General features: G+C 40.1%; 1 protein-coding gene across 5 annotated transcripts in view; it reads right to left on the bottom strand.

The window, feature by feature from the left end:
- tmco4 (transmembrane and coiled-coil domains 4) overlaps positions 1-14,909 on the bottom strand; it is a 113,314-nt gene that overhangs the window by 90,732 nt on the left and 7,673 nt on the right. For 4 of the 5 annotated variants that reach the window (XR_006309263.1, XM_043675787.1, XM_043675784.1 and 1 more), the window contains exons 2-4: positions 12,286-12,488; positions 10,398-10,572; positions 10,190-10,217 (exon numbers count right to left, since the gene is read on the bottom strand). Coding sequence is in view for 4 of the 5 variants with exons in the window: in XM_043675784.1 (XP_043531719.1) it covers positions 10,190-10,217; positions 10,398-10,572; positions 12,286-12,488 (406 nt within the window). In the remaining variant the exon portion in view is untranslated. Of the gene's footprint in view, positions 1-10,189; positions 10,218-10,397; positions 10,573-10,727; positions 10,883-12,285; positions 12,489-14,909 lie in introns of those variants that run through there. The other variant, XM_043675788.1, reaches the window with a different exon arrangement.

Raw genomic sequence — 14,909 nt, forward strand, 5'->3', positions numbered from 1 at the left:
ACATGAAACAATACCCACAGGGAACTGGATTGTAACTAGAAATACAGAATGGAAACAGGCCATTAACTCTAAGCAGTTCATGTCAGTGATTATCCTTCACGCAAGCAAATAGTTCAAACCACATTTTCTCCTCAACTAATTTTCCTTCATTCTCATGCCCAAGTTCATTTTGAATGCTGATAGTTTCTGCCAGGGCTATCCCAACCATATAAATGAATTGAGCAGCACCCCATCAGGGGTGCCAAATTAGATGGAAGTGAATGCCAAGTAAATAAAGATAAAATTTAATTCCAGACTTCAATTTTTTCTCTTTGTTGACTGTGTGCACACCTTTGTGTATGTGAGTGGAGGGTGGAGTGTGGTGTGGTAGGGGTGATTGTTGCAAAATCCTTGGGCCAGCACTGCAAGAAAAAGTTTCACAGCTTGGAACTCACAAAACTGGGCAAATTGATTCCATATGGGGTCCAATCAGCAGAGTCATAGAGATGTACAGCACAGAAACAGACCCTTGGATCCAACTCATCCACGCCAACCAGATATCCTAAATTACTCTCATCCCAGTTGCCAGCACTTGGCCCATATCTGTCTAAACCCTTCCTATTCATATATCTATTCAGGTGCCTTTTAAATGTTGTAATTATCCCAGCCTCCATCACTTCCTCTGGCAGCTCATTCCATACACGCACCACCCTCTGCGTGAAAATATTGCACCTTAGGTGCCTTTTAAATCTTTCCCCTTTCACCCTAAACCTATGCCCTCTAGTTCTGGACTCCTCCGCCCTGGAAAAAAGACCTTGTCTATTTACCCTATCCATGCCCCTCATGACTTTATAACCTCTATAAAGTCACCCCTCAGCCTCCAACATTCCAGGAAAAACAGCCCCTGCCAGTTCTCCCTCTCCCTTTAGCTCAAGCTCGATATATTAATGATAGATATTTTGCAATCCCACCTATTCCTTACCAAACAGTTGCTCAGATGACCTTAAATTTGGATGACATAAGAAATCATTTAAAGCTTCATATTTTACTTTCCAGACCTTGAAACAAAAGCTTTTAATAGAAAAGCCCTAATGAAAATGATTTCACCCAAACATTTCAATACTGTGGAAAGATGAACAGCTTTGCCCTGCTAAATTCGGGTGGATTTCAACACACATCCCAGAAGTGAAAATGGAAATTGAAATGACTACACTACCTGGCTCCATTAAACAAAAGTGTTCCTTCTGTACACACAGATAACAGACTGCCATAAACAGGTTCAGCTTCTAGAAAAGGTATGCACTTTGCAGCTCATGCAACACAAATTGGCCATGACCAATCAAATCAATAACAAGCACCTTGAGCATTGGACTGAATAATTAATATTCACTGATATTTAACTTGAATAAGGAACAGCAAATAAGGATTACCTAGTTTTAGCTGGTTTGATTTGCCTTTCAATGTGAGAAATATGTGTTTTCATCTGGGCATTTTGCCAACTTTTCAACTTTTTCTCTCTCTTCAAAAAGTGTGAGTCTGCCTAGGTTCAGTTCCTGGGAGACAGGCAGCCTTGCAATACCTCACGTTGTTCAGTATTCTTTATGTGAGCTTGAACAGACTATCTAACCACAACAATATATCAAAGTAAAGTCTGATCCTGTTCACACACTTTCCACCAGAGGTGACCATATATTGGTCAGGAGCCAAATCCACAACTGATCTTAACTCCTTTGTAATCAATTATCATTAACACCAATCGTAACTCCAGCTGCTGTCTAACCAAGGTCAGCAACCAAACCTGTGACAGTACTGCTTACTGAAGCTGAGCTTTGTAGTGGATACGAAACTCTTGGTATAGTTTGGTAGACACCAGACAGCTCATTCTAAATCTTAGTGCTTTAGTGTACACAGGTTGCTGCATTCGTGATGTGTATGTAGGAACATCTGACTTGGGAGCAGACGTAGATTGTTTGGATATTCAAGCCTGCTCCACCAACCAATGATTTGGTTATTTTCTGCACTCCAAAACAAATGATACCCTATTCTATCAAACATATGTCTAACTCACCCTTGAAAAAATTGAAAGTTACAGTTTTCATTATCTTCTGAGGAAGAGAAGTTCACACTCTGGTGACCTTTTGTGATAAGAAATCTCATGACTGTCTCAAAATGACACCACTAGTTCTTAAGGTGTCCTCTAAAATTTGGTCATAGTGTGATTTTCCAGTATTTGCTATAAATTATTTAATAAAATTCTAGAGCATCTTTCCTGTCATAGATGTTAGTATAGTTTCCCGCTTTCTGTCATCCTCCTTCCTTGAATAAATGTGTCACATTGCCATTTTCTAACCTGCTCTGACCTTTCCAGAATCTCAGGAATTTTAAAAGAATATAACCAATACATCTATTATCAGTGCTGCAACTTATTTTTAAGACTCTTGGAAACAGTACATTTTAGGCCAATAGTTTTACTAGCCTTTTTTTCTTGCTGATGGTGATTGTTTTAAGTCAACCCTCCCTATCACGTCAGGATTTATATTGTGACTGGTTGTTGGAGGGAATCCTGAGGGACAGGATGTACATGTATTTGGAAAGGCAAGGACTGATTAGGGATAGTCAACAGGGCTTTGTGCATGGGAAATCATGTCTCACGAACTTGATTGGGTCTTTTGAAAAAGTAACAAAGAAGATTGATGAGGGCAGAACGGTAGATGTGATCTATATAGACTTCAGTAAGGCGTTCGACAAGGTTCCCCATGGGAGACGAATTAGCAAGGTTAGATCTCATGGAATACAGGGAGAACTAGCCATTTGGATCCAGAACTGGTAGAAGACAGAGGGTGGTGGTGGAGGGTTGTTTTTCAGACTGGAGGCCTGTGACCAGTGGAGTGCCACAAGGATCGGTGCTGGGTCCTCTACTTTTTGTCATTTATATAAATGATTTGGATGCAAGCAGAAGAGGTATAGTTAGTAAGTTTGTAGATGACACCAAAATTGGAGGTGTGGTGGACAGCGAAGAGGGTTACCTCAGATTACAACAGGATCTTGATCAGATGGGCCAATGGGCTGAGAAGTGGCAGATGGAGTTTAATTCAGATAAATGTGAGGTGCTGCATTTTGGGAAAGCAAATCTTTGCAGGACTTATATGCTTACTGGTAAGATCCTAGGAAGTGTTGCTGGACAAAGAGACCTTGGAGTGCAGGTTCATAGCTCCTTGAAAGTGGAGTCACAAGTAGATAGGATAGTGAAGAAGGCGTTTGGTATGCTTTCCTTTATTGGTCAGAGTACTGAGTACAGGAATTGGGAGATCATGTTGCGGCTATACAGGACATTGGTTAGGCTACAGTTGGAATATTGTGTGCAATTCTGGTCTCCTTCCTATAGGAAAGATATTGTGAAACTTGAAAGGGTATAGAAAAGATTTATAAGGATGTTGCCAGGATTGGAGGATTTGAGCTATAAGGAGAGGCTGAACAGGCTGGGGCTGTTTTCCCTGGAGTGCCGGAGGCTGAGGGGTGACCTTATAGAGATTTACAAAATTATGAGGGCCATGGATAGGATAAATAGACAAAGTCTTTTCCCTGGGGTGGGGGAGTCCAGAACTAGAGGGCATAGGTTTAGGGTGAGAGGGGAAAGATATAAAAGAGACCTAAGAGGCAACTTTTTCACACAGAGGGCGGTACGTGTATGGAACGACTGCCAGAGGAATGGTGGAGGCTGGTACAATTGCAATATTTAAAAGGCATTTAGATGGGTATATGAATAGGAAGGGTTTGGAGTGATATGGGCCGGGTGCTGGCAGGTGGACTAGATTGGGTTGGGATATCTGGTTGGTGTGGACGGGTTGGACCGAAGAGTCTGTTTCCATGCTGTACATCTCTATGACTGGGAATTTTTCTAAGCCTTCTACCACAAAAACAAACATGAGGTATTTGTTCAAAGCCTATTAAATTCTCCATACTGTCTCTGTCGAGGACCAACACTTGCTTTGGTTATTATTTGCCTATTCAAATAAATACTTAAGATAACCTTTACTATCTGTTTCAACATTACCAGATAGTTTTCTCTCATTCTCTGTTTTCTGCCTCTTTGTGACCTTCTTAATTATTCACTGCTGCTTCTTAAAGTCTGTCCAATCTCTAAACTACCAATACACTTTGTTGATTTCTACAGTCAATTTAATACTACGCCTAAACTACGTATTTAGCCATGTTTGATATATTCTTTTTGAAGAACCTTTCTTTCTCACAGAAATAAATCTTTTCTAAGAGTATTTTGAAGGAGGAGGTTGAACTATGAGAGGTCATGGTCTATGTTAGGATCGATGACATAGGAAAAAGAGAAAGGAAATCCTCAAGCAGGCTTTAGGAAGTTAGACAGGAAATTGAAAAGTAAGATTTCAAAGATAGTCATCTCCAATTTACTCCAGGTGCCACGCAGCAGTGAGTATGAAAATAGAAGCATAGAGCAGATTAATCCATAGCTCAACTGATGGTTCAGGAGGGAGGTCTTTAGATTTGTAAGGCATTCGGACCATTTTTGGGAACCTGTACTAGTTGGATGGGTTACATCTGAACAGGAATGGGACCAGCATCCTCTTGGGGTTGATTTAAAATAGATTGGCCAGGGAATGGGATCCTAACAAAGTCTGTTCGCTAATGTTTTGGGGACATGAGTTCAAATCCTACCATGGCAGATGGTGAAATCTGAATTCAATAAAAAAGGTCGAAAAAGAAGCTAGCCTAACGGCAACCATGTAACCACTGTCGATTGTTGTAAAACCTCACCTGGTTCACTAATGCCCTTTAAGAAAGGAAATCTGTCATCCTTACCTGGTCTTGTTTACATGTGACTGCACACCCACAGCAATATGGTTGACTCTTAACTGGGCAATTAGGAATGGGTGATAAATGTTGGCTGAGACAGCAACACCTGCATCCCATGAACAATCTTTTTCAAAAAATGCTGTGGGGTGAGTACGATTGGTGCCAAAACAGTCAGGGAGAGATAGAGCATCGAAAATGTAAACAAATTTTACACAAATGTAAAAATAAGAAGGCGATAATAGTAGAGGATTTTAAACTATTCAGATATTAACATGCATAATATCACTTTCTTTCCTTTCTTCTTTTTTTAAACAAATATATATTGGTCATTGTCCTCCATCATTATACCTGTACCATGACAGGATTGGAAAATGATGGCCCTCTCTCCTATAGAATAGAAGATGGTGCTGCTTAGACATTCTAAAATGTGGCCCATATGTTAATGTGGGGGATCATTTTCATAATATCAGTCAAGAAATTTATTAAAAAGGACAGAATGTCATTGGCTTCCTTACTTGATTTGGCTATCTCATGTTTTGGTGTGGGAAGCTAGTGAAGGATATTTGTAACAAAACAGAAAATTGTAATAAATCAGAAAATTGTAATAAAACAGAACAGAAAAGGCCCTGGGCCTTTTTCCCCCTCTATTTTTCCTTCATGGTGATTTTCTCCCATCTTCTTCTTAACCTTCAGGTCCTTGGTGACTTGTAGTTACACAGATGCCAAGCATCTTGGTTGCACATATATCAAATTCTTAGTTACTTCTTAGCTCTCCTGAATTCCCAAACAGACAGATCTAAGAGTGCAAGTACATAGTTCATTGAAAGTGGTGTCACAGACAGACAGCAGAGTGTAGAAGATATTTGGCACGCATTCCTTTGTTGGCCAGAGTATCATGTACAGGACTTGGGATGTCATGTTACAGCGTACAAGACATTGATAAGTCCACATTTAGAGTACTGCATACAATTCTGGTAGGGAAGTCCAAAACTAGAGGGCATAGGTTTAAGGTGAGGGGGTAAGATTTAAAAGGAATCTGATGGACAACTGTTTCACACTGAAACTGGTGCATATATGGAACGAGCTGCCAGGGGAGGTGGTGGAGGTGGATACAATTACAACATTTCAAAGACACTTGGACAGGTACATAGATATGAAAGGTTCAGAGAGATATGGGCCAAAAACAGGAAAATGGAACTAGTTCAGTTTAGGAAACCTGGTTGGTATGAACAAGGTGGGCTGAAGGGCCTGTTTTCCTTGCTGTATGACTCTATGACACTAATTTAAGACACACCTTGAAGATTCATTATTTTGTGAAGGTGCCAGTGTTGGATTGGGGAGGACAAAGTCAAAAGTCACATGACACCGAGTTATTGAACAAGTTTATTTGAAATCGCAAGCTTTCAGACCCCCTGTTGGCAGCCTAAGGAAGGGGCGGGGGCTCTGAAAGCTTGTGGCTTCAAATAAACTTTTTTCACTCTTAACCCGGTGTCGTGTGATTTTGACTAATTATTTTGGGTGTTCAGTATTTGCATCAAGCACCACCAGGGCACAGGCATCATGTGTCAAACAACTGTCACTACAGTGAGATTAGGCACAGCATGAATTAGACACAATAAAAAGACACACGGACATTTTGGGTAACCCCTCCTCAAAGATTCAAATATTAAATCTTTCTTGTGCATTGTTCTTGTGCAGATCATCTATGCTTTGCTTTTTTTTTTGTTTCTCACATTTACAGAATCCCACTGTTTCCTTCTCTCCACAGTGTTATTTTCAAAATCACATTTGGAGAATTCAGTGGTTCATTTAAAACCACCCACTAAATACCAACAAATCAAAATTTGAGACGTTGCAGAGTCAGTTAAATCATAGTCTCATGTTGAACTCAGTATCTTGGAATCCTGAACTTTGTACAGCTCCTCCCAAATTGGGAACTTTCTCAATACATTTATCAACACAATCACTTTGAAGCTTCTCTGTGATCAGACTGATCATTTACAAACCACACTTCTATCTTCAGAACTTTCTGCATTAAGAAATCATTCAAGGCCAGGCACACAGCAGCTGCTATTGATGTAAAGCCAGGTTTAGGAAGTTCCTCTATGAATAATAATGACTTGACTCAGAATGTTTTGCAAAAATGGTGGTATAACAATCAACTCTATAATATACAGGCAGATATTCAATACCTCAGATACAACTCAACTTCACATAATTATCTGAATATTCAGCATTTTATAAATCTATAATAAGCAACTCACCTGCAAATTTTAATGCTACAACACTAGGTTTGTTGCGTTTGCTAAATTCCCTCATTCTGCCCCCATAGATCCACAGAGATATACAGCACAGAACCTTTGGTCTAAATCATCCATGAGACCAGATATCCTAAATAAGCCTAGTCTCATTTGCCAGTATTTGGTCCATATCCCTCTAAACCCTTCCTATTCATATATCCATCCAGATGCCTTTTAAATGCTGTAATTGTACCAGTATCCACCACTTCCTCTCTACACACACCACCCTCTGAGTGTAAATGTCACCCCATAGGTTGCTTTTAAATCTTTCCCCTCTCATTTTAGACCTATGCCCTCTAGTTTTGGACTCCCCCACTCCAGGTAAAAGACCTTGTCTGTCTAGCCTATCCATGCTTCTCATCATTTTACAAACCTCTATAAGGCAGCTCCTCAACCTCAGATGCTTCAGGAAAAATAGACCCAGTCTATTCAGCCTCTCCCTATAGCTCAAGCCCTCCAACCTAAAAGTCAACATCCTTGTAAATCTTTTCTGAACCTTTTCAAGTTTCACAACTTTCTTCCTATAGCAGGGAGATCAAAACTGCATACAGTATTCCAATAATGGCCTAATCAATGTCCTGTACAGCCGCAAAATGACCTCCCAACTCAATGCACTGACTAATAAAGGCAAGCATACCAAATGCCTTTTTACTATCCTATCTACCTGCGATTCCACTTTCAAGAAACTTATGAATCTGCATTCCACAATCTCTTTGTTCAACAACACTCCCCAGGACCTTACCATTAAGTGTATATGTCGTGCCCTGATTTGCTTTTCCAAGCTGCAGTACCTCAATTTATCTAAATTAAACTCCACCTTCCACTCATCGGCCCCACTAGCCCTCTTGGTCAAGATCCAGGTGTACTCTGCAGTAACCTTCTTCGCTGTCCACTACACCTCCAATTTGGGTGTCATCTGCAAACTTACTAGGCATACCTCCTATGATCATATCCAAATCATTTATATAAATGATGAAAAGCAGTGGATCCAGCACCGACCCTTGTAGCACAATGCTGATCACAGGCCTCCAGTCTGAAAAGTAACCCTCTATCACCACCCTGTCTTTTACCTTCAAGCCAGTTCTGTATCCAAATGGCTAGTTCTTCTTCTACTCCATGTGATCTAATCTTGCTAACCAGTCTACCATGGGAAACCTTGTTGAACACCTCACTGAAGTCCATATAGATCACATCCACTGCTTTGCTCTCGTCAATCCTTTGTTACTTCATCAAACAACGTAGTCAAGTTAGTGCGACACCATTTCCCACACACAAAACCATGCTGACTATCCTTAATCAGTCCTTGCCTTTCCAAAAACATGTAAACCCTGTTCCTCAGAATTCCTTCCAACAACCTGCCCACCTGTTCCACATCTTTGAATCCTTCAATAATAAGACATTTCTGGGAATAATTTGTCATTATCATAATTATGTTTGCTGCAAATAAAGCAATAAGGACCTTCAGTTGATTCCAAAAATGATTGATTATACAGATAATATTGAATCCTACATAATTAGCGATGATACGCACCAAACAAACAAATTCTGGTCACCCTGCTATGGGAAGGATGCTATTAAACTGGAAAGGGGACAAAAAAGATTTACAAGGATGTTACCAAGAATGGAAGGTTTGAGTTATAAAGAGAAGCTGGGACTTATTTTCCCTGGAACATAGGAGGCTGAGAGGTGACCTTAGAGAGGCTTTGTAAAATCACAAAGGGCATAGATAAAGTGAATAGCAAAGGTCTTTTCCCCAGGGTAGGGACAGCTAAAACTAGAGGGCATAGGCTTACAGTGATAGGGGAAAGATTTAAAAGGGACTTGATGGGCAGTTTTTTCACACAGGGGTGGCACGTATATGGAACGAGCAGCCAGAGGAAATGGTAGAGTCAGGTACAATTACAACATTTAAAAGATATTTGGTCAGGTACATGGTAGGAAAGGTTTCGAGGGATATGGGCCAAACATAGGAAAATGGGACTAGTACATTTTAAGAAAACTGGTCAGTATGGGCAAGTTGGGCTGAAGGGCCTGTTTCCATAAGACCATAAGACATAGGAGCGGAAGGCCATTCGGCCCATCGAGTCCACTCCGCCATTCAATCATGGCTGATGGGCATTTCAACTCCACTTACCCGCATTCTCCCCGTAGCCCTTAATTCCTTGTGACATCAAGAATTTATCAATCTCTGCCTTGAAGACATTTAGCGTCCCAGCCTCCACTGCACTCTGCGGCAATGAATTCCACAGGCCCACCACTCTCTGGCTGAAGAAATGTCTCCGCATTTCTGTTCTGAATTTACCCCCTCTAATTCTAAGGCTGTGTCCACGGATCCTAGTCTCCTCGCCTAACAGAAACAATTTCCTAGCGTCCACCCTCTCCAAGCCATGTATTATCTTGTAAGTTTCTATTAGATCTCCTCTGTGTTGTATGACTCTATAACATAACAGCATTGTAAGTAAGGGAAGATCAAAATGCAAGAATGGAAAGAAAGGGTGTAGCATGAAGAGCTGGAGAGGCTGCTCCACAAAATGGCAGCTGAAATTTGCAGGGTCAAGAATTTTAAATGGGTTGAGAGTGCTGAAATTACACCACACAAGCTAATTGGGGAACAACAACTTACATTTATATAATACCTTTAATGTTGAACTGGGGTGGACAAAGTTAAAAGTGTGATAAAACATCCTAAAACACTTCACAAGAGGTCTGCAGGTCAGATCAAAGAAGTTCATGAACTGCCTCTTAGATATCACTGTTATAGTACCAATAGAGTTGACAGCCAATACACATAATGTGTTTGATGAATATGGTCAGGACATGGAATATTAAATCAAAACAGAAAGTGGTGGTGAAACCAAACAGTTCTGATAGCATCTGTGAAGAGCTAAACTTTCAAATCCAATATGATTCTTCTCATGCTAATTTCCAAACATGAAAGATAGGTCTCATGAGGGAAAATGATTGGGAAGCAATGGACAATGGTCTCTGGTTCAGCAATTTGATAGGTAGAAGGGGAAGGGGTGTTACAGTATAACGTATTTCCAGCATTTTCTGTTTTTACCGTTACTGAATCCAGGACTCACCATCCTTCAGTGAAAATGAAACAAGATCCTAAAACAGAAGAGCAGAAGTTAGATTGTATATGAGTTCTGCCAATGTTAAAAGAAAACATTTCACAGAAATTCTCAAACAAACATATGCAGCATCAATGAAACCCCAAAAGAAAAATCAACAATACAATTAGGCACATCAAACACAATAGCACAGCAGGATGCCGTACAGAATATGTACCTGAGTAATGAGGATTGGATTGCCCTCCAAAACCTGTTCTTTTAGCAGCAGGTCTGCAAATGTGTCTGTTCCTTCCACTCCCATTCCATTAGCAAAAGCCTCCATGACTGGTAAAACTGATTCTGAGAGCTGCAGCCATTGTACAAGCTCTTTAATAAATTTCATTCTGAATTGCCTACAAAACCAAGGAATGCATTTAATGAACTTTCTTTAATAAATCTTGTAAATAAAACTGACTAGTGCATATATTCATATGTGTATTTAACATATGCAAGCATCTACACTTTACAGACCAATGGATATGAACATATGTAGTCACACTAAACCTACCCATCTCTGTGTAAACTTGTGCACTGACAGCTCATTATCTGAAGAGTAAAAAATTGCAGGCTATAGGGAAAAAGCAGTGGAGTAGTACTTGATGAGCTGTTTCTGCAGATAATGGGCTGAACTGCCCCCTTCTGTGCTGTAACAATTCTGTGATTCTGTGAAAACAGTCATGAATTTAGACTTTTGGTTCATGAAAACGAGGGTTAGAACAATAGTTCTGTGGAACAAAAGTTTCTCATAATCTAAACTGCATCACATTTATCACAGCACATAAAAGCACAATTAGTCAGTGCTTAGAAATTACAGGAGGATGAGCCTTCTGAAGACATGAGAATTATCTTATTTGGGCACATACTTACAAACATTTTGTAATTTGGTAAGTGATCAGTTGCATTGAATACCATTTTGGAATTACACAAAGCCCTAAAAGCATTTCTCGTTATTTTCAATTTAAGAAAAACAAATCATTTTAATTCCACTTTGTTCCAAATCATGGCAATTTCACAAATTTAGTGGCATGAAGTGATCAAGTAAAGCCATTATTACTTTCACACCAGGAAATATCTACTATGTTTCGAAAAAGCAGCCGCAACCAGCATTAAAGAAAATAAGCTTCACATAAGGCAACAACAGGGTATAATTCGGTGTGTCTTTTGAAGATAATACAAGGTTTTTAGAAACTGCATTTTTGAGGCTTGAGAATATATGGAATTTCTTTGGGAGATAAATTCTCAATAATTGCATGCATAATCTAGATTTTTCCTGCCTCAAATTTAGCTGATAACCAATGGAAGTAAATAACATTGATGAATTAGTTTCAGTTCTACAACTCAGTTATTATGGCTCTAATCCTAGTCTTGCGTTCTAAATGATCTGCTTAGTTAATACTAATGGCTTCAGTGCCAGCAAGAAAAACAACTTTTACATATTAGATTTTAATAGCTGGGTTGAAAAGCCAACACTCAATGCATACAAATATATATACAGATACATACACATATATTTGTTGATTAATTCTTGAACAACTTGCTGAAATATTTCCCAATATTTTTGGCTACTTACAAGCAGATGATTGAACTCTACACATGTACAAATTGGAAATTAGTTCAAAAACGATCCTGATGTATTCAGCATCTGCTGCTGTCCATATGGTCTAGTCTCAGTTTCCTTCAATAGATGTGAAACTGGAAAAGCACAGATCAGGCAACATCCGAGGAGCAGGAAAGTCAACTTTTTGGGGTGAAAGGTTGACTTTCCTGCTCCTTGGATGCTGTCTGACCTGCTGTGCTTTTCTATCTTCACATCTATTGACTCTGACTTCCAGCATCTGCAGTCCTTACTAGTCTCCAAGTCTCAATTTCCTTCCCTGGCCTGTATTAAGTTATCCAGGTAGAATCACAGCAGGGACCTTAGTACCCCAGAATTAAGGAGAGGGAAAAGAGAGGAAAAAAAGCCTGCTTCCCTTCTTGGTTCAACATTCAGGGAAGTGTGTAGGGTGGAAACCAAACTAAACATTCAGTATCAACTCCTGGTATTGGCGTTTTACATGAGTACCAACCTGTGTTCCTCTTCTGAAAACAACAATGACAGCGTAACACCACACAGGCCGCCATATGCAAACCTTCCTGGTTCACTCAGCAGTCGACCAACCAAATCAAGTTTTTCTTCATCTGAGCAGGCCATCGTCACAGGCCTGTGAGCTGTTCTATCTTGGCCTGTCACATGGTCATCTTCAGCTGGTATCAGAGAAAAGGAGATTTTCTATAAAACAAAACAAAAAAATTGATTGAGAATAAAAAAAACATGAGAAGTATAAACATGAAGCAACAATAATTCTGCAATAACTTGGTGGTACACATATGAATTCATCTGTGCACATCGACAATGTACAACACAACACCCATAGAGTCACAAAGTAATACAGCATGGAAACAGGCTCTTCAGCTCAACTCATCCATGCCCACCAGGTTTCCTAAACTGAACCAGTCTCATTTTCCTACGCTTAGTCCATACCTCTCTATACCTTTCCTATCCATATGTTACAGAGCAGACCGGGCCCCTTCAAAATATTTTAAGAAGTTAGCTTAGACCCTAACTTTTTCTTATTTTTAAGGCAAATGTAAAGTGTCATGTTCAAGATGCAATGTGACTGGTCAAACTATTTGTTGTTAAGCAAAACATAATTTAATTAAGTAAAATAGCTAAAATACAACAAAAGAAGGAAGAACTTAGAATAACTTTATTGTAATGGAAAAATCAACCAAATAATAGATACAGTAACTATTACAAATTAACTATTCCAATATAGTAACATCCCATAAGCACACTCCTTGTCAAAAAGGCAAATTCAGAAAAACAGATTTTGTCTCACCTGCAATCTAGCAGCCTAGGAAGAGAACTCCCAGCTTTTGGCTGTAATAGAGAGGGAAAAATAGCTTCCACTTCTTCAAGTCCAAAACAGAACTTTTTAAAGCTAACAATAGTAAAAACGAAAATCCCTGGTCTGTGAGAGAACCCAGCCAGGTTGCTTCTATTGTTTCAACTTTAAAAAAAAACTCAAAAGCCTCACAAGCTATTTGCCCCAGTGGCTTTGGTAGACTGCTGGTGTACTTCTGGCTTAAAACCTCTCAATAAAAACCAGGACAAAAGTCACTGCATTGTGTACTTTTACAAATATATTTTAAATGCTGTAACTGTGGTAGCCTCTACCACTACCTCTGGCAGCTTGCTCCATATATGCACCACCTTCTATCTGAAAAGGTTGTCCATCGGGTCCCTTTTAAATCTTTCCCCTGTCACCTTAAACCTATGCCATCTCATTTTGGACTCCCCTTCCCTAGAGAAAAGACCTTGGTAATTTACCTTATCTATGTCCCTTATGATTTTATTAACCTCTTTAAGGTCACTCCCCACAAGCCTCCTATGCTCCAGGGAAAAAGTCCCAGACGATCCAACTCTCCTTATTACTCAAATATTCCAGTCTCAATAACATCCCTGTAAATCTTGTTTTGCAACCTTTCCAGTTTAATAACATCCTATCACAGGGCAACCAGAACTGTATACAGTACTTCAAATGTGGCTTTCTCAATGTCTTCTACAGCCATAACATAACGTTCCAACTGCTGCAGTTAGTACTCTGACCGATGAAGGCAAGTGTGCCAAATGCCTTCTTCACCATTCTGTGTACCTATAATGCTAATTTCAATGAACTATGTACCTGCACCTTCTAGTTGTCTCTGTTCAAGATGCAATGTTACTGGTCAAACTATTTGATGTTATGTTAGGTGACTCTACCATTAACTGTGGAAGTCCTGTCCTGGTTGTTTTACCAAAATGCAATACCTTGCATTTAGCTGCATAAAACTCCATCAGCCATTAATAGAATCATAGCATTTCTCAAGATAAGAAATCAGGCCATTTGGCCCATCAATTCCACATTGACCCTCCAAAGAGCATCTTACCCTGACCCACATCATCCCTGTAACCGTACATTTCCCATGGCTAAGCCACCTAACTTGCACACTTTGGACTCTACGGGCAATTTAGCATGGCCAATCCACCTAACCTGCACATCTTTGGATTGTTGGAAGAAACTGGAGCACATGGAAGAAACCCACGCAGATATGGGGAGAATGTGTAAACTACATACAGTCACCCGGACTGGAATTAACCAGGTCCCTGGTGCTGTGAGGCAGCAGTGCTAACAACCGAACTACCGTGTCTTCCCTTGGTCCACTGGCCCAATTGATCAAGACCCCGTGGTACTCTTAGATAACCATCTTCACTGTATACTAACTTTGGTGTCATCCGCAAACTTACTAACCATGCCTCTGTATTTTCATCCAATCTCACCCAAATCATTTATCTCAGTCATAGAGTCATACAGCATGGAAACAGACCCTTCGGTCCAACCCTTCCATGCCAACTATATATCCCAACCCAATCTAGTCCCACCTGCCAGCATCCGGCCAATATCACTCCAAACCCTTCCTATTCATATACCCATCCAAATGCCTCTTAAATGTTGCAATTGTACCAGCCTCCACCATATCCTCTGGCAGCTCATTCCATACACGTACCACCCTCTGCGTGAAAAGGTTGCCCCTTAGGTCTCTTTTATATCTTTCCCCTCTCACCCTAAACCTATGCCCTCTAGTTCTGGACTCCCCCACCCCAGGGAAA

This window comes from Chiloscyllium plagiosum, chromosome 34 (genome assembly GCF_004010195.1).
Source record: "Chiloscyllium plagiosum isolate BGI_BamShark_2017 chromosome 34, ASM401019v2, whole genome shotgun sequence".
Classification (NCBI taxonomy): domain Eukaryota; kingdom Metazoa; phylum Chordata; class Chondrichthyes; order Orectolobiformes; family Hemiscylliidae; genus Chiloscyllium; species Chiloscyllium plagiosum.